The 20,743-nt window shown below is 39.1% G+C and overlaps 1 protein-coding gene across 1 annotated transcript in view; it reads right to left on the reverse strand.

Annotated features, from left to right (window-relative positions):
• The window catches only part of ATRN (attractin), a 191,025-nt gene that overhangs the window by 62,192 nt on the left and 108,090 nt on the right, over positions 1–20,743 (reverse strand). The window contains exons 18-22 of the mRNA XM_010836630.1: positions 19,461–19,646; positions 18,705–18,938; positions 10,536–10,673; positions 7,430–7,523; positions 4,857–4,909 (exon numbers count right to left, since the gene is read on the reverse strand). Coding sequence (XP_010834932.1) covers positions 4,857–4,909; positions 7,430–7,523; positions 10,536–10,673; positions 18,705–18,938; positions 19,461–19,646 — 705 coding nt within the window. The remainder of the gene's footprint in view (positions 1–4,856; positions 4,910–7,429; positions 7,524–10,535; positions 10,674–18,704; positions 18,939–19,460; positions 19,647–20,743) is intronic.

The following is a 20,743-nucleotide window of genomic DNA, read 5'->3' on the forward strand; positions in this document are numbered from 1 at the left end:
CTTAAAGATACAAAGCTATAAATTAATGGTATAAAATAAATCAAAACTCCATGTAAAAATGGTTGACTCCAGGTCCAGGGCAAGGAATACCTGTCTCAGTTAACTTATTCTAGAAAGCAAGGAAGCATTCAAAGACTAATGTAGCAAAAGAACAGAGGTTGAAAATGAGCCTACTGGCTAAACATGGTATAATTTAATTCTAAAAAGTATTGCACAACTCAACAACTTGATTTGAAAATGGGCAAAAGCCTTGAATAGATATTTCTCCAAAGATATACAAATTGCTAATAAACTCATGAAAGGGTACTTACTTAACATCACTGATCATTAGAGAAATACAAATCAAAACCCAATGAGATATCATATCATCTATAGTAGAACGGCTACTACCAAAAAAAGTGTTGGTGAGGAGTGGAGAAATTGGAACTGTCATGTACTACTAGTGGGAATGATGCACCTACTCTGAAAAACAGTATGACGGTTCCTCAAAAAATTAAAAATAGAATTACTGAATGATCCAGCAATTCCACTTCTGAGTATATACCAAAAAAAACAGAAAGGAGGATGCTGAAGGGCTATTCGTACAACCATGTTCATAGCAGTCAAAGAAATTATAGCCCAATAGTGGAAGCAATCCAAATGTCCATCAAAAGAAACATGGATAAACAAAATGTGGTATATACAACGGAATATCACTCTCAGTCTCAAAGAGAAAGGAAATTCTGACACATGCAATAACATGAATGAACCTTGAAGACATTATGCTAAATGAGATAAATAAATAAACAAGAAGACAAATATTGTGTAATTCCACTTATATGAGGTACCCAGGTACCAAATTCACAGAAAGTAAAATGGTGATTGCTAGTGGGTAGGGTAAGAGGGGAATGGGGAGTTGTTTACAAGTTTATATTTCACTACTCGAAGGATGGCCAAATGATTTTCCAAAGTGGAAAACCATTTTATATTCTCACAAAAACTTTATAAGCATTTTGATTTCTCCACATCACTGCTATTGGCTTTTATTTTTCAAGACAGAAATATATTAAATGTACTAGATTACAAAAAATTAATTGATGTGGTTTCAGGTTCCACACTATAAACTAACCTCTAAGAAATGATCAGCTGCCTGGTTTTGGTACAGTATCAAAGGATGACATCCATGAGTTCAGTTCAGTCACTCAGTCGTGTCCGACTCTGCGACCCCATGAACTGCAACACACCAGGCCTCCCTGTCCATCACCAACTTCCAGAGTTTACTCAAACTCATGTCCATTGAGTCAGTGATGCCATCCAATAATCTCATCCTCTGTCACCTCCTTCTCCTCCTGCCTTCAATCTTTCCCAGGATCAAGATCTTTTCCAATGAGTTGGCTGTTTGAATCAGGTGGCCAAAGTATTGGAGCTTCGACTTCAGCATCAGTCCTTCCAATGAGTATTCAGGGTTGATTTCCTTTAAGGTTGACTGGTTTGATCTCCTTGCTGTCCAAGGGACTCTCAAGAGTCTTCTCCAGCACCACAGTTCGAAAACATCAATTCTTTGGCACTCTGCCTTCTTTATCATCCAGTTCTTGTATCTGTACATGACTACTTGAAAGACCATAGCCTTGACTATACAGATCGTTGCCAGCAAAGTGATGTCTTTGCTTTTTAATACACTGTCTAGGTTTGTTGCAGCTTTCCTGCCAAGAAGAAAGCGTCTTCTAATTTTATGGCTGTAGTCACCACCTACAGTGATTTAATAGCCCAGGAAGAGGAAATTTGTCATTGTTTCCATTTTTTCCCTGTTTGCCATGAAGTGATGGGACCTCATGCCATGATCTTAGTTTTTTTTAACACTGAGTTTTAAGCTGGTCTTTTCACTCTTCTCTTGCACCCTCATCAAGAGGCTTTTTAGTTCCTCTTCACTTTCTGCCATTAAAGTGGTATCATCTGCATATCTAAGGTTGTTGACATTTCTCCTGGCAATCTTGATTCCAGCTTGTGATTTATCCAGCCCTGCATCTCCTATGATGTGCTCTGCCTGTAAGTTACATAAGCAGATGACAGTAAACAGCCTTGTCATACTCCTTTCTCAATTTTGAACCAGTCAGTTGTTCCATATGTGGTTCTAACTGTTGTTTCTTGAGCCACATACATACTTCTCAGGAGACAGGTAAGATGGTCTGGTATTCCCATCTCTTTAAGAGTTTTCCAGTTTGTAATGATTCACACTGTCAAAGGCTTTAGTGTAGTCAATGAAACAGAGGTAGGTGTTTTTCAGGAATTTCCTTGCTTTCTCTATGATCCAGCAAATGCTGGCAATTTCATCTCTGGTTCCTCCATTTTCTAAACCCAGCTTGAATATCAGGAAGTTCTCAGTTCATGTAATGCTGAATCCTAGCTTGAAGGATTCTGAGCATAATCTTACTAGCATTCGAAATGAGTGCAACTGTCCAGTAGTTTGAACATTCTTTAGTACTGCTCTTCTTGGGAATTGGAATGAAGATTCACCTCTTCCAGTCATGTGGCCACTGCTGGGTTTTCCAAATTTGCTGACATATTGAGTGCAACACCTTTATAGCATCATCTTTTAAGATTTTAAATAACTCTACTGGAATTCCATCACCTCCAGTAGCTTTCTTTATTGCCATCAGTGCTTCCTAAGGCCCAGTTGACTTCACACTCCAGAAAGTCTAGCTCTGGGTGAGTGACCACACCATCTGGGTCATTAAGATCTTTTTTGTACAGTTCTTCTGTGTATTCTTGCCACCTCTTCTTGATCTCGTCTGCTTCTATTAGATCTTTACCATTTCTGTCCTTTACTGTGCCCGTCTTTGGATGAAATGTCCCTTTGATATTTCCATTTTTCTTAAAGAGCTCTCTAGTCTTCCCTTTCTGCTGTTTTCCTCTATTCCTTTGCATTGTTCATTGAAGAAGGCCTTGTTTCTCCTTGCTATTCTCTGGAACTCTGCATTAAGTTTGGTGTATCTTTCCCTTTCTCCCTTTCCTTCCTCAGCTATTTTTTAAAGCATCCTCAGACAACCACTTTGCCTTCCTGCATTTGATTTTTGGGGGGATATTTTATTTGCTGCCTCCTGTACAATATTCTGAACCTCTGTCCATACCTCTTCAGGCACTCTGTTTACTAGATTTAATCCCTTGAATCTATTCCTCACCTTCACTGTATATTCATAGGGGATCTGATTTAAGTTGTACCTGACTAGCCTAGTGGTTTTCCCCACTTTTTAGTTTAAGCCTGAATTTTGCTGTAAGAAGCTGATCTGAGCCACAGTCAGCTCCAAGTCTTGTTTTTTTCTGACTGTATACAGCTTTTCCATCTTTGGCTACAAATAATGTAATCAATCTGTACTAACCATTTGGTGATGTCCATGTGTAAAGTCGTCTTGTGTGTTGTTGAAAACAGGTGTTTGATATGATCAGTGTGCTCTCTTGGCAGAATTCTGTTAGCCTTTGCCCTGCTTCACTTTGTACTCCAAAGCCAAACTTGCCTGTTACTCCAAGTATCTCTTGACTTCCTACTTTTGCATTCCAATCTCCTATGATGAATAGCACATCTGGTCAAGACTCCGCAATCCAATGCAGGTGGCATGGGTTCGAGCCCTGGTCCTGCATGCCGAATGGTGCATCAGAAACAACAACAAAAAACCACTCTGTCCTTTTCAACTATATCTGGTGGGGCCAGGTTTTGTGTGTGTGTGTGTGTCTGTGTGTGTGTGTACTTCAACCAAAGAGACACAGCGCAACAGACTGAATGCAGAAGCAGATATAAGAATCCAGTTTACTTCTGTTAAGCTGCGGTACTGGCTTTTGATTTCAATAATACTAGGGGTGTATCTCACTGTGGTTTTAACACACATATCCCAAATGTCTAATAATGTTATCTATTTTTTCATGTGCTTATTGGCAATTCATTTATCTTCTTTGGTGAAATGTCTTTCCAAATCTTTGCCTGTTTTTAACTGACACTGTCCCCTTATTCAGTTGTAAGAGTTCTTTATATATTCTGAACATAAATTTTTAATCAAAAATATGCTTTGTAAACATTTTCCTTAGTCTGTAGGTTGTTTTTAGTTGTTTAGTTTTTAACTGGTATTTTTTAAAACACAGGTTTAGTCCCAAATCAAATTTTTTTTCTTTTATGAATTGTGATTATATGCAAGGTCATGAAGTTTTTCTCTTGTTTTTTCTAGAAAAAACACATTTATTAAGTTCTAGGTGGACGTGAATTTTGAAGGGATGCTATTTAAACCCAGATGGTATGGGTATACAATCATAGTAGAATATGAAAACATTAGCTCATTTTTCTCTGGTTCCATAATTTTGCCTAGTATGTAGATTCTCATATAGGAAGAAAATGCATTTATCTACAAGGATCTGGTTTACCATGCATTGTTAGTCATTAGACATTTTATTTTACATATTAATTCCTAAAGAGGTGGTTAACACAAATCAGTTTCAGAGAGAATGATAACTTCAACTATATTTTTAGAATTCTGTTTATGGTCAATCCTAAAATATGAAATTTGATGACCCCCAAGCAGATAATGGCAAATGAAATAAGGTTTCAAGAGAATACAAATAAGGAAAACCAGAGATTTTTATCTCTGTACTCTTCTCTGATAACTGCTACAGACATATTAATATAAACCACAACCAGACTTAAAGCAACTTAAAATAATGTTCACATATGAGTTAAATTTAGTAGAATATGACACATCAAATTAAGAGTCACTTCCATGGGTGGTTACTATATTCCTATAGCACCTACCATTCTCAAACCCTATTAAAGAAAATAATGAAGTTTTATTGAATTACTTTCCTTCTAGACAAAGAAGAACTGCAAAAACACTTACAATAACACGTTCCTTTGAGAGGGTTTCCTTGGTATCGATTTTCTACCTCACATCTAGGGGAAAAAATGAAGATTATTTTCTATTGTTATCTACATTCAATAGTGAATCTACATTCACTTTAAAATCAAGCGGGTCCTTTTATATAAACTATACTTTTTTGAGTCAGTACAATTACATTCTTCACTGTTGCCCAAATCAGATGGACTAACAAGAGTCTGCATTCATTTTCAATGTTGACTGCCCAGCAGTTCACACCACCAACAACCAATAAACATTTACTAAAGCATATAAGATAAATTCAAATAAAATATTATTTAGATCTTATTTTTTATCATGAAAACACATTTTCACTTTTGTATGGACAAATATTCTTCTAAAAGTGCAGTTAAAGCATTTTTCAAATCGATTTACCTGTGGTTAGTTGCTATTAAAGTTGTAAGCTTTTATCCATCTTGGAATGTGTACGTGTGGATAAGACTGTGACAAAGGCAAACTGTTTAGATGAGACTATGCCAAAAGATGTAAATAGTGGCTGAGTGAAAGAAAAACATATCCTACATATGTTTTTCTCCTAGGGCCATCTAGCTCTCAGTTTTTATTACTGCAATAAAATCAGGGCTGTTGTTGAAAAATAAATACATAAATAAAAATAATTTTTTTCATATATTCATTTCTCACATTTCCTGTTCTCCATAGATAAATTGAACCTGTTCTTTAAACACAAGTGAGAGAAGGCTAAACACCAAGGATCACTTAAAAAAAAGACAAACGACCAAAACTAAAAACTCTTGGATATGGTTCACCAGTCTGGAGAAAAAGAGTTCTAGTCAAAAAGAATTATTAATTTCCCCATAAATATCATCCATGAACATCAGTAAAACCCAAGCTCCCACTTAACAAAGTGATTCAGGAAGGCACAATAGCTAGGAACCATGATGAAAGGAGGGGAAAGCTTGAGTTAAGCACTTTTCCCAAATAAATAATTCAAGGATGTTTTATGTCTTTTTATCTAGTATTACCAGCACTTGTTTATATCTAAAATTTCCTAAAAATAAAGTCTTTCACTGAACCTACACCTCATTTCTTCATTGTATACCATTAACAGAAGGCAGGGGTGGTTAAATTTGCTCTATTACATTTTTGTGTTTAAAGGAACCTAGATTTAAAAACTAAATTTAATCTCTGATTAGACTTTTCTTTATGTATTGGCTTCTGCTGCTGCTGCTAAGTCACTTCAGTCATGTCCGATTCTACGAGACCCCATAGATGGCAGCCCACCAGGCTCCCCCGTCCCTGGGATTCTCCAGGCAAGAACATTGGAGTGGGTTGCCATTTCCTTCTCCAGTACAAAAACAGGAAACATATATATTACTATAAAATATAGACAGAGCAATTTCCTCCTGAATGCCACTATCAAAATCTGAATCACTGGTGACGTTACTAGCATTTTTTAAGAAAAACAAAATTTACCAGTGACTATCTGCTTATATAAAGCTGAAACTCCAGTACTTTGGCCACCTCATGTGAAGAGTTGACTCATTGGAAAAGACTCTGATGCTGGGGGGGATTGGGGGCAGGAGGAAAAGGGGACGACAGAGGATGAGATGGCTGGATGGCATCACCAACTTGACTGACGTGAGTTTGAGTGAACTCCGGGAGTTGGTGATGGACAGGGAGGCCTGGCGTGCTGCGATTCATGGGGTCGCAAAAAGTCGGACATGACTCAGCGACTGAACTGAACTGAACTGATCTGCTTATATCAGGTTAATGTTTTGATACTACTAAACATTTTTCTCAAGTCTCTGCTTGAGAGAATGGGTGAAACCACAACTTGTTTCATAAGGTTTTCTGGTGAGGCAGAGAGAAAATGAGGAACAATCTCTCGTTTCAACTCACCAGGACACTAAAAACAATTATCACTAAAAACAACTCACTATTGACAGATGGGGGAAATGGGGCTTAACACAGTTAAGTGATTTGCTTCTACAGCACCCTAGTCAGTTGGAGGCACAGCCAGGGTGAATCTCCAAATCTGCCTGATGCTGTTTGCATCTTCATGGATGGAGACCCCAAACTCTTCCCTGGATGATGTTTGATATATATCACCAAGAAAAATGCTAGAACAGGGAGGGATGTGTTAAAAGCAAGAGGAACTCTCTACAATTAGACAACCAAAATGTTAAATAAAATCTTGTCCTAGAATACCAGTTCTTCCAACTCTATCTTTTAAGAAAATCTCCTGACATGACAAAAATAGAGCCTTTACTGAAAAGACTAATCCAAATCAACAACCCAGGAATTGTGTCACTCAAACATAAAAATGTGATTTAAAGAGCCATTAAGGAATTACTGCTAAACTGACAACCTCCTCAGTATGGAGGGTGACTAAATTAGACCTATCTGAAGCAGAAAGGGGAAAATTTCAAATCAATCGACTTGAGGATTCCTCAGAGCCCATGGAAACAAGGCCCAGCGAAGAGGGTGGCTCTTGGGGTTCAGGCAGTTTCACAGCCCCTTCACACTCCCTGGTGAGGTGTGGATGGTGCCAGGAGTCCCAGAAGTGTGGTACTTACAGCTGACATTCATCCCCCTTGACGCCCTTGGTGGTGCAGAAGCACTTGCCCGTGTTGGTATTGCATAGCGACGCATGTCCATTGCACCTGCATGCTGGGGAAAAGGAAAAGGACGGGGTGGTCACAACTGGCTTAAAAGATAACCACTATCAGACTTTCCCCCAAACAAGTAGTTCTGTCTGAATTGGATTCAACTGGAAAGATAGGTAAAATAAAAGCATTCATTTAATAGGTAAAATTCTTTTTTTTCAAGCTGGTGATATATCTCAAATAATGTCAGAGCCAACATTAAAGGAGTCAAAGTCATCAGTCAGGATGAAAGAGAACATCAGTGTCCACTGCCATTTGAGGCCGTGCCTCTTTGGGATGTAACAGACTCTATTACGATTCTATCACGATTCTTTCATCTACTCAGTAAACATTTCTGAAGCATCTTCAGTGTGGGCACACAGACACAATCTCTGTCCCCATAGAGACCTCTGAGCAATGACTGCTCCCCATAGGGAGGGTTGGTCTGGCTAGGCTCTGCCAATAGCCGCATTTCAAATCATACCAGGGCTCAGAGCTGAGAGCGGATTCCAATGGCAGGTCATGTTTCAGAGGCCCTCCAGGATTCAGCACCCTTGCCTGCCTTCTTAGCCTTCAGACCAAATGACTCTTGTCATCTCCCTCCTCTAGCCACCTTTCATCTCCACCTTTCATCCAATACCTGTGTGTGACCTATGACAAACTTTTTACTCCAGCTGAAATAAATGATCTTTTCCTTCAATAGCTTTTCACTCGACAACCTGTTTTTCTGTGAATAAATTAAAAGTATTAGGCTAGAGATACGTATACTTTTAAAATAAATCCCATGGATAAAAAATATCACCCAAAGAAACCTATGAATAGAATAGTGCAGTGGTGAAGAAAATTTATGTTGCAGTGAGAAACACAAGGCTTCAACTCTGGGTTTCCTGAGAATGGAGAGAGGTGCAATGTATTAACAAAGCAAAGGCCTATCTATAGTCAATCTGCCCAGGTTTGAATTCAGGCCCCTCCATTTAGCTCCTTTTCTAAGTCAGCTTCCTCATTCATGTGATGGGGGTAATAATAATGCCTATCCTGTAGGATTTTGGGGAGGATTAAATGATATAAGACATGAATGAAATACAGTAGGCATTCAAAAAATCATCGCTGTTATCTAAAGATTAACGACTATACAGTTCTAAGAAGAAAACATTAAAGACTTGGTGCCACTTATATTATTTTTAAATTATGCTTTCTATTAAAGATTGTGACTCTGAAAAATAAAGCTAGCTCTATGTCCTGGAAACGGCTTCCTAGATGGCTTAGTGGTAAAGAATCCACCTGCCAATGCAGGAAACACAGGTTCAATCCTTGGTTCAGGAAGATTCCCTGGAGAAGGAAATGGCAACCCACTCCAGTATTGTTGCCTGGGAAATTCCATGGACAGAAGAGCCTAGCTTAGCAGGCTACACGATCCATAGGGTTGCAAGTAGTTGGACATGACTTAGCAACTAAACAACAATAACAGTAAGTTCTGGACAACTGTACTCTACCCCTACAAATACCACAGAGGAGAATGTAACTTTTTAAGATAACAGTTGAACATAACAGGGATGACAGCACCCTCATCACAGTGGTACAACTAGACCCAGCAGCTAAAGTCACATTTCCTGAATGTGGTTCTCAGCATGGCCAAATCTCACAGTGAGAGCTTGGTCAGGCTACTCTATCTTGGGGATAATAAAAGCACTGTTGTCTCAGGCGGCTGCCAGCACAATGCCTTGCATCAATATATATCAATCATTCAAAAATGTCAGGTACTCTTGATTACTAACTAATGGACGAAATCTATTCACAAGGAATAAAAAAGTATTTTTACTGAGTACCTTTTAATCTGAGCTTTACATAAGAATGGTAAGAAAGGACATCTGAAGAGTAATAATGATTGTTCACATCTACCTGTCACGTCCTGCTGACTGCTTTCATTTCAACAACCACGCTACTAACCCCATTTTACAGATGAGGAAAATGAATCCCAGAGAGGTTCCACTAGGACACTAGCTCTCTTCTAACTGCTCTGGAATCAGATTTTCAAGGGCCATGCTACGGAGTTTGGAGGTGGGACTTGGGGAGCAGTTAGAGATTTTCCTTTCTTATTTTTTACCTCAGACCTGATGGATCTTTCCACTGAAAACTAGAACAAACCGAAAAGTAGTTTATTGGTATCACTAGTCATTTTAAAAAACAGAATTTTTGTGCTAACAATGAGTCTCCTTTTGCTTACAGGAATCTATCTGACATGTATGGGGAGACACAGGGCTACTTAAATCTTTAAAAATACTGGAAGTATTGAGGAGTCTAGCTCCTGGTTAAAAATCTACATGTGACTTTTGAGGCCCAACCATAGGCAACGATAAAGGTTTTCTCTGGTGGGCCTTACAGGGAAAGCTGTCTTCCCCACACCAGGCTGGGTGGAACTCTCTAGTGGAGAGTGAAATGAAATATTCTAGTGGAGATGAGTCAAGGGCTCAGGCCCCCTGGCCAGCCACTCTCTATCACATATTTGCATTCCTAGCTCTGCTAAGCCTCCTCATGGAAGAGGAGGGGAACCTCAAAGAGGCTTTTCCCACTCTCCGTCCCAGGTACTTCTCCACTCCTACTAGCCTTTCCATCCCCCCATCTCTCCACTCCAGGGTCCACAAAAGGCTTTCGCTGGACCTTTAGTCCAGGGCCCCTTCAATGGCATGTTGACCCCCAAGCCTATGCTAATTCACTTGATGCTCAAACAGCACACCATTCCAAGAAGGAAAGTAGAACAAGGGCAGTCAGAGCTCTCTCAGTGTAAGCCTTTTGCTTCCATCATCACAGTAACTGATTAAAGGCTTTAACTCCTTCATTTTTGACTAGATGCTTTAATATCTACTCTGACACTAGGTAGCTCTGTTCTCTCTCTTCCAGCTCAGCTGACCTCCTGACAAGTGTAACTTAAGAAAAGTATTATCTGAAACCAAGTGGCTTTCTTCCTCCAAGATAATCAAGACAAACAGATCATGTGCCACCTTGTTTGCAATCAGTGACCCTGAAAAATCTGACTTACGTTGACATTTTCCCCCGTTGGTTGGATCACCATAGAAGCCAGATATGCAGGTCTCACAGTGCTTGCCCGTGGTCAGGTTCTCACACTTCTCACAGATACTCTGATTAATGCATTTGCTGTGGCCATTGCACTGGCAAGCTAAAAGAAAGAATTTTAAGGGGTTTGTCCTATGGTAGAGCTGGGTGGAATACGTTCCACAAGATTTATTGGTAACCATCTATGCTCCTTATTGCTTCTAAAAACAATCATCAAAACTACCAAAAATTAGTTTGAGAAATAAGATCAAAACATCAGAAAAGAGCTAGTTCAGGAAAAACAGAAATATACTACAGCAAGGTAAAAGTTCATAGCCATTATAAAAAGTTTTTGTTGTTATTCACCTTAAAAATAATACATGCTCATGATAGTACATTAGAAAAATATAAGGAATTAGAAAAAAATCATATACAATTCCACCACCCAGAGATCACTGTCCATTTTTGGAATCTTTCCTTCCAGTATTTTTTTCTATACAGTTTTACATAGTTGTATTTATATTAATATTCAATTTTGATTTTTTAAAATGTAGATCACAATTATTTTACATTATTTCATCTAACATAACAAAACTTTAAATGGTAGAATAATTTTTATGAAGCCAAATAGCTACTTAACCATTTCCTTACATTCTGATAGCTTGCTTTCAACTTTTCATTTTAGAAAAATAACCATCTTTATAAGTAAACATTTTTATAAGTGGAATTATTGATTCTTGATGCATACAGGACTTCACAACTAGAAAGAAATATGATGTGTGGACCTCTCAGGGCTGCTCAGGACAGCTGTGCACAGCAGAGTTCAGGTGGGGCCACTCATGTAGTGTACACTCTATAAGCAGACCTGTCTTTTCTTCTCTTCAGCTCTACTGAGATATAACTGACATGGAATACTGTATAAATCTCAAGTGCACACTTAAAGTATACAATGTGTTGATTTGATAAAAACACTGAACAAATGCTTCTCTCTCTCTTCCCCTTCAAATTTCACTGAAAGTATAGAAGAAATGTAAAAGCAAGGGTTTGGGATAAGAGGAAAAAGTGCTATAAGAAGTAGAGAGGGATACTTCTGAAGCACTGAATTTCTAGAAGTATTCAGAATACCCCAAGTGGGGAGGCCCTTGGCACAATCATGAACATGCCAAACACATCCAGACACCTGGTCTGATGCTCCTTCCTCCCTTCACTGAGGGAGGAATAGAGACCATTCATCCACAGCCAGGGCAGACCAGAGTTGGAGAGTGCTGGTACTAGCTAGCCAGCCTTTCCCTTAGGACATCACACCACACCTTCACAACAGCTCAGTATACCCAGTACTCATAAGTCTAGACATTCAGTTAAAAATACAAATCAACCTTGAGGAATCACTAGTCTGAGAAAATTACCAAGCTAAAGGCATCACCAAGATCAACACGTGGAACAACTAACTCTGAAGGAAGGATCAGTGCAAGAAATTTAAGAGAATGAAAAATATTAACTTTCGTAAATTCAGGGAGGCTTGAGGGATCACTGCATTCATAAAATAAGAAAGCAAGCTCTGAAAAAACTTCACAATATTTAGAAACTTTGTAAAAAGAAAAGGATAAAATAAAATCAGACACAAAACAAAAACCATTCAAAAGGTTAAATAGGAAAACACATATAGCTAAAAGCTGCCTACAAGAAAATAATATGAACAGCTGTATGCCAAAAATTTGACTATTTAGATGAAATAGAAAGATTCCTATAAAATACAGGCTACCCAAACTGACTGAAACAGAAACAGAAATCTGCCTGTATTATACTTTACTTCCCTACTAAGTAGAGATTGGATGAATAATCAAAAATCTTTTCACAAAGAAAAATCCGAGCCCAGATGGCTTCACTGGTGAATTCTATCAACACTTCAAGAAGAATTAATATCAATCTTTTTGCAAAGTCTTTCAATAAATGCAAGAGGAGGGAACACTTCCCAACTCACTCTATGAAGTCAGTACTACCCTGGTACCAAAATCAGACAGGCATCCCAAGAAGGAAAACTACAGAACAGATCTATATCCTATATGAAAACAGACACGAAATACCCAACTAGAAAACTGAATCCATGTCAACGTATTGCAAAAACCACGACAATATTGTAAACCAATTAGCCTCCAATTAAAATAAATTTATTAAAAAAAAAACCTGAATCCAGCAACACAGTAAAAAGAATTATACATCATGAGCAAATGGGCTTTATTCCAGAGATGAAAGGCTGGTTTAATATCCTTAAATCAATTAGTATAATGTATAGTATTAATAAACTAAAGAACAAAACCACACGATTATCAACATACAGAAAAATTATGTGACAAAATTCAGCACCCAATCATAGCCCTCAAAAAGCCAGGAAGAGAAGGAAAATTTCTCAACCTGATAAAGGACATGTATGAAAAAACTAAGGCCAATATCATATATAATGGAAAAAGACTGAAGTCATTCTCCCTAAGATCAGGAACAAGACAATGATGTCCATTCTCATCACTTTTATTCAATATTGTACTGGAGTTTCTTGTCAGGCCAAATAGTCCTCCAAAAAAAATTTTTTTAAAGAAGGTGTCCAGATAGGAAACGAAAAAGTAAAACTGTCTTTTTTAGCAGACAATACAATCCCTGTATAAAGAAAACCCTAATCAACTAAAGAAATAGTAGAAATAATAGTTCAGCATGGTTGCATGACACAAGATCAACAAACAGAAATCAATTCTATTTCTAAATATATACTAACAATGAACAGTCAAAAAACAAAAGTAAGATAATTCAATTCACAATACTTGAAGAAGCATAAAATACTTTGCAGAGTAAATTTAACAAAACAAGCATAACATATAAACACTGAAAACTATAAAACATTGCTGAAAGAGAATAAAAAACTAAAGAAATAGAAAGACATTCCAGGTTTATAAACTAGAAGGCTTAATACTGTTAAAAAGGTGTGTGTGTGCTAAGTCAAAAAATGAAGATCATGGGATCTCGACCCATCATTTCATAGCAAATAGATGGAGAAACAATGGAAACAGTGACAGGCTTTATTTTCTTGGGCTCCAAAATCACTGTGGACCATGACTGCAGCCATGAAATTAAAAGATGCTGCCTCCTTGGAAGAAAAGCAATGATAAACCTAGACAGTGTATTAAAAAGCAGAAACATTACTTTTCCAACAAAGGTCCATGTAGTCAAAGCTATGGTTTTTCCAGTAGTCATGTACAGATGCGAGAGTTGAACCATAAATAAGTCTGAGTGCCGAAGAACTGATGCTTCTGAATTGTGGGTTGGAGAAAACTTTATAGAATCCCTTGCCTTGCACAGCAAGGAGATCAAACCGGTCAATCTTAAAGGAAATCAACTCTAAATATTCATTAGAAGGACTCATGCTGAAGCTGAAGCTCCAATACTTTGGCCGCCTGATGCGAAGAGCTGACTCATTAGAAAAGACCCTGAGGCTGGGAGAGATTGAATGCACAAGGAGAAGGGGGTGGCAGTGGATGAGATAGTAAGACAGCACCACTGACTCAACGGACATAAGTTTGAGCAAACTCTGGGAAATGGCGAAGCACAGGGAAACCTGGTGTGCTGCAGTCCCTGGGGTCACAAAGAGTTGGACACGACAGAGCAACGGAACAACAAAGCACGCTAAGTTGCTTCAGTAGTGCCCAACTCTGTGCAACCCTATGGACTGTAGCCCACCAGGCTGTTCTGTTCATGGGATTCTCCAGGCAAGAATACTGGGGTGGGTTGCCGTGCCTTCCTCCAGGGGATCTTCCCAACCCAGGGGTCAAATCTCTCTCTTAGGTCTCTTGCATTGGCAGGTGGGTTCTTTACCACTAGCGCCAGCTGGGAAGCCCCATTAGGATGGCAATATACCCCCAAATGGTCTATAGATTCAGTGCAGTTATCTTATGAAATATCAGTTGGCTTTTTGTTGATGTTACTGAAACTGACAAATTCATCCTCAAAATGGAAATTCAAGGAACCCAGAACAGCCATGACCATTTAGAAAAATAAGAACAAAGTTTGAGGACTTAGGCTTCCCAATTTCAAAACTTACTACACTTACTACAAAGCTATAGAAATCAAGAGTATGATACTAGCATAAGGCCAGACATATGGTCAATGGAACAGAAATGAGAGTTCAGAAATAATTTCTTACATTCAACTGATTTTCAAAAAATGTGCTTCTAAAATTCAATAGTACACAAATGTCCTCCCAAAATTCAATAGTAAAAAATAGTCTTTTCAGCAAATGTTGCAGGAACAACTAGCTAACCACATGCAAAAATATAAGTTTGGGCAAAAAAAAAAAAAAGATAAGTTTGGATGCCAACTTCACATCAGATACAAAAATTAACTCAAAATGAATTATGGACCTAAATACAAAGAGATAAATCTATATAACTTTAAAAGAAAATACAGGAGTAAACCTTTGTAATTTGGGGTTAGTTAGGCACTGATTCTCTTATACAATACCAAAAGCACACAGGGTAAAAGAATACTTTTGTATTTCAAAAGATACCATCAAGAAAGTAAAAAGAAACCCCATGGAATGGGAGAAAATATCTGCAAACTGTATATCCAATAAGGGGCTTGTATCTGGATTCACAAAGAACTCTTGTAGGTCAACAGTAAAATGATAATGCAATTTTTAAAACTGAGCAAAGAATTTGAATAGTTTTCCAAAGAAGACATACAAATGGCCAACAGGATGCTCAACTTCATTAGTCATTAAAGAGAAAGAGAAAGAGAACTTGCTCAGTTGCGTCCGACTCTTTGCAACCCTGTGGACTGTAGCCTACCAGGCTCCTCCATCCATGGGATTCTCCAGGCAAGAGTAGTGGAATGGGTTGCCATTTCCTTCTCCAGGGGATTTTCCGGGCCCAGGGACTGAACCCAGGTCTCCTGCATTGCAGGCAGATGCTTTACCATCTGAGCCATCAGGGAATCATTAGTCATTAGGGAAATGCATATCAAAATCACAGTGCTTGCCAAGTAGTCCAGTGGTTAAGAATCCTCCAGCCAATGCAGTGGACACAGGTTCAGTCCCTGGTGTGGGAAGATCCTACATGCAGCAGGGCAACTAAGACTATGCATGCTACTGAAGCCCGCATGCCTAGAGCCTGTGCTCTGCAACAAGTGAAGCCCCCACAACGAGAACCTTGTGCACCCCAAAGAAGGGTAGCCCCTGCTCACAACTAGAAGCCCATGTGCAGCAACAAAGACCTAGTACAGCCAAAACAAAACAAAAAAAAACCACTGTGACATGCCATTTCTCATCTTCTCATACACCAGAACAGCTACAATCAAACAAGTGTGATGAGGATGTGGGGAAATCTGAACCTTTCTAACACTGCTAGTGAGAATGAAAAATGGTACAGCTACTTTGTAAAACTTTGAACCCATCATTCCCCAATTTTGTCCCTGGTCCTAGGCAATCACTAATCTATTTATTGTCTCTAAATATCTGCCCTTTTTTGGACATTCCATATAAGTGATATGGGCTTCTCTGGTGGCTCAGATGGTAAAGAATCTGCCTGCAATGCAGGAGGTGCAAAAGACTCAGGTTCGATTCCTGGGTCAGGAAGATTCCCCCAGAGGAGGAAATTGCAACCCACTCCAGTATTCTTGCCTGGAAAATTCCATGGACAGAGGAGCCTAGTGGGCTACAGTCCATGGGGTCCCAAAGAAGTGGACATGACTAAGCGACTGACTCACCAAGTAACTTTCCTTATAGACTCACCAAGTAACTTTCCTTATAGAAGTCTTCACAGTCCAGTAGTCAGGGGCACTGTCTGGCAGGATTTCAGAGAAATTCTTATCCACTAATCTCTTGGGAGTCTTTGCACCTGTCTAGCTTCTCCCAATTGTTCTGGCAGCCCATCAGTAATTTTGTGCATTTACTGGAAGTTTGAATCAAAGGCCACTTTCTCTGGTTTCTCAGGGCAGCTACCCCAGCAGATCAAGGCTCAAATTTTACATCAACTCAAAGTTGATTCCTTCTTGCATCAACCACTGGGAGTGATAGAAAGGAGGAAGGATTGGGAGAAGGGAAGAAAGGGAAGGAGTGGGAAGAGGGGAGAAAAGGGTAAAAGGAGGGAAGGAAGGAGGGAGGTAGATAGGCAGGCTGAATTTTTCCTTTTTTTCTTCTTGTCAAAGGAAAGAGGAGGTTTTCCTTCTCCCTATTCTTAAGAGCATTTCAGTAGGAAAATTTGCATTAAAAAAACCTCTGATTCCTTTGAAACATACGTAAATTTCTTTAAAACCTAAATAAGCCATAAGTCAGCATTACAAAGCAGACACGGTTTTTGTTAAGGGCTTAAGAGCCATCTCTTTGAAATGTAAACATCAAGCAAGCCAGCCACCTACCCTCTCTGTGTGGGAATGGATCCAAACTATAACCATCTGCTTGCGTCAATGATACAAGTTTGTTTTCCTTTTTGTTTTTTCCTTTGGGTAAAGGCAATTAACAAAGGTGGCCACCCCAATTACCAGGTAAATTCACAATAAACTAGGAAAGAATGTAGAGCAAACAGTGGTGTCAAATCCTCTCACACAAAGACAAGTTACCTTCATTTTGTGGACAAGTATAGAATGGACTGTATACACTGGGATATTTAAAAGGATGGGATTTCTCTCTGTTGTATTTCATTAGTGGACTGCTGAAATGTGCACTACCATCTGGTTTAATGCTTACTCAGTAATAACACTTTCTTTCCTACATCGGTAGAGAGGAATTTCTGGGTTGGCAGGAGATTTTATTTTTAATTTTTCCCCTAACAATCATCACATCGTATTTTTAAGTAAAAAAGAAAACTGCAGAACAACATATTATATGCATAGTATATCTCACAGTATTTTTTATTTAAAAAACTATAGATCTAAAGGTACATGTATTACTGTTAAAAGTTTTTCCTTCTATGAAGAATTAGAGATGAGGAAATGCTGGGCTGGATGAAGCACAAGCTGGAAATCAAGACTGCCAGGAGAAATATCAATAACCTCAGATACACAGATGACACCACCCTTATGACAGAAAGCGAAGAGGTACTAAAGAGCCTCTTGATAAAAGTGAAAGAGGAGAGTGATAAAGTTGTCTTAAAACTCAACATTCAAAAAACGAAGATCATGGCATCTGGTCCCACCAATTCATGGCAATAGATGAAGAAACAATGGACCGTGACAGATGATATTTTCTCCAAAATCACTGTGGATAGTGACTGCAGCCATGAAATTTAAGACGCTTGCTCCTTGGAAGAAAAGCTATGACCAATCTAGACAGCATATTAAAACGCAGACACATTACTTTACTGACAAAGGTCCGTACAGTAAAAGCTATGGTCTTTCCAGCAGTTATGTATGGATGTGAGAGTTGGACCATAAAGAAGGTTGAGCATTGAAGAATTGATGCTTTTGAACTGTGGTGCTGGAGAAGACTCTTGAGAGTCCCTTGGACAGCAAAGAGATCAAACCAGTCAATTCTAAAAGAAATCAGTCCTGAATATTCATTGGAAGGACTGATGCTGAAGCTGAAGCTCCAATACTTTGGCCACCTGATGCGAAGAGCCGACTCACTAGAAAAGACCCTGATGCTGGCAAAGACTGAAGGCAGGAGGAGAAAGGGATGACAGAGGAGATGGTTGGATGGCATCACCGACTTGATGGACATGAGTATGAGCAAGCTCCAGGAGTTGATGATGGACAGGGAAGCCTGGCATGCTGCAGTCCCTGGGGTTGCAAAGAGTCGGACACAACTGAGCAACTGAACTGAACTGAGAGATGAGGAATTATAGTTTTTATTTTATCTATATCTGTAGGACACAACTGAGCAACTGAATTGAACTGAGAGATGAGGAATTATAGTTTTTATTTTATCTATATCTGTAATAGCTAATTTTTATAATGAACACATTTCATTACTTTTATAATGAAAGTTAGCAAAACAATAGAAAATTCTTAGTATTTTCATTAATTGACATTAACAATATTTCTCATATGAAACAAATAGTTTCTTAAACGATCTCTTTTTTTTTCCCCTTAAAGAAATCCATATAAATAATGTAGCTTTCAAGGCTTTATTCTTTGTAAGTAGGTAGTGAGATTTGGGACACAGAACACATCTTACCTGGACAATGAATGAAAGACCAGTTATATCTGCTGTCCTCCAGACACATGCTGGAATTGAGAAGAGGCTGTGGGTAGGAATTTCCTGTAGGGCCCTGAGAAGGCATCTTCACTGGTCCTTTATAGGAGCCCTCTATGCATTTCCCTTTGCCCGTATTGCTAGGATCAGTGCACCAGCCACAGCCTGGTTGCTCCAAGCAGTGACTACAGGTACAGTAGCCTGAACAATTTTCAGCTGTAAAAAAACATAAGTTACATGTAGACTTAGATTCATTGTATATTTAAATTATCTTTTTCTTTAAAAGATGAATCAACTGTTAGTCAAAATTCCTATTCTGTGATTGTTCAAATGATATAATAAAATTTTAAACAGCCCAATATTTTGTCCAACCTATAAGAGAGACTCCTGTCTTCTCTCGCAATCCTAGGATATTGGAGGCAGAAGAGACTTTACAGACCATCTTCTGGAAAGCACTTACTTTATGAATTAGGAGATAAAGATGTGGAGACATTCCACAGATTGGGCAATATGATACTGAGATTCAGCAAGTTATTTCTGTACTCTGTGATCTATTCTACAATTGTTTACTTGTGTCACTGTATTTGATTCTATATGCAGGTTCATATCAGGCAGTCTCTGGATAGACCTAAGCAGATGGTGAAGTCTGGTTTCATCCCCAGAAAGTTCAGAGGCTGACAGCACTGCCCTACACACAGTGTTGTCATCTACACTGCTTAGAGCTCACTTTTCACTCACGGGGGCAGCTGCTCATGGTATACCACTCCATACACTGGCCAAAAGGGAAGGAGGCCACGTAGGCATTGGAGTCCACGCACTGCTTCATGTTGCTGCACCACATGCACTCCGAGCTGCCGCTGGTACACTCCCCACAGGCTGTCCGCAAGGCACAAGGGGTCCGACACTGCTTGGCACTGTGGTTAGCTGGGAAGTGAATCCAAGAGAGACATTTAAAGCTCCCACCATGTCAGCTAAGGTCAAAGGCTTTGCAGTTTGGTTGTGACCCACTAATGTGTCATGAAGTCAATTCAGTGGGTTACATTAAACACAGAAGAAAACACAAAGTCTTAGGGTCATCATGTACTGGTTAGTCATGTATATTTATACACTTGGGGGGAAAAACTGTTTTTATTTTCAAAGAAAAGGACAGATATGAGGGAACAAGCTAATTTTTCCATAAGAGAAGAGGTTCTAATATAGGAGACCCAAGATGAACTTCACAAGTTTTACTACCCACCTGAATCTGTAACATTATATCTCTGTATATTCTAGGGAAAGAAGAACCACAACATTCATTAACTTTACCAAAGCACCCAGAATCCAAAATGGCTGAAAAATTTCCCTGCAGGAAGGTTAAATAATAAATATTAATGTGACTCCACAGTGATCTGAATTCTCTTCCACATCCCTGCATTCCTCAGACAAATTATAATACCTTCCTAAAATGAGACCTGATGTCAATGGAGTCCAGCCTCCCACAAGCATCCACAAAATTCCAACTACTGCCTGTGAGATCCCCTGCAGGAGAAGGGCAATGGTCAAAGGCTTGTCTGTGTGCTGCACATGCCACCTGTGCCTGTCTTTATGAAACTTGAGACGTGCCTAGAGCAAAGCTTCAAGCCTGTGCAGCAACTCCAAGTGGAGGCTCCTTCAGCACTCTCCTGCAGCGTTATTGTGCTGAAGGTTTGCTTTTCCTTCCTGTTGTTGTTCAGCGGCTAAGTCCTATCCGACTCTTTGTTACCCTATGGACTGCAGCACACCAGGCTTTCCTGTCCTTCACTATTTCCTGTAGTTTGCTCAAATTCATGTCCACTGAGTCGATGATGCTATCTAACCATCTCATTCTCTGCCACCCTCTTCTCCTACCCTCAATCTTTCCTAGCATGAGGGTCTTTCTCAATGAGTTGGCTTTTTGCATCAGGTGGCCAAAGTACTAGAGCTTCAGCATCAGTCCTGCCAATGAATACTCAGGATTTATTTCCTTTAGGATTGACTGCTTTGATCTCCTTGCTGCTCAAGGG

Source organism: Bison bison, unplaced genomic scaffold (genome assembly GCF_000754665.1).
Source record: "Bison bison bison isolate TAMUID 2011002044 unplaced genomic scaffold, Bison_UMD1.0 scf7180017864063, whole genome shotgun sequence".
NCBI classification, from domain to species: domain Eukaryota; kingdom Metazoa; phylum Chordata; class Mammalia; order Artiodactyla; family Bovidae; genus Bison; species Bison bison.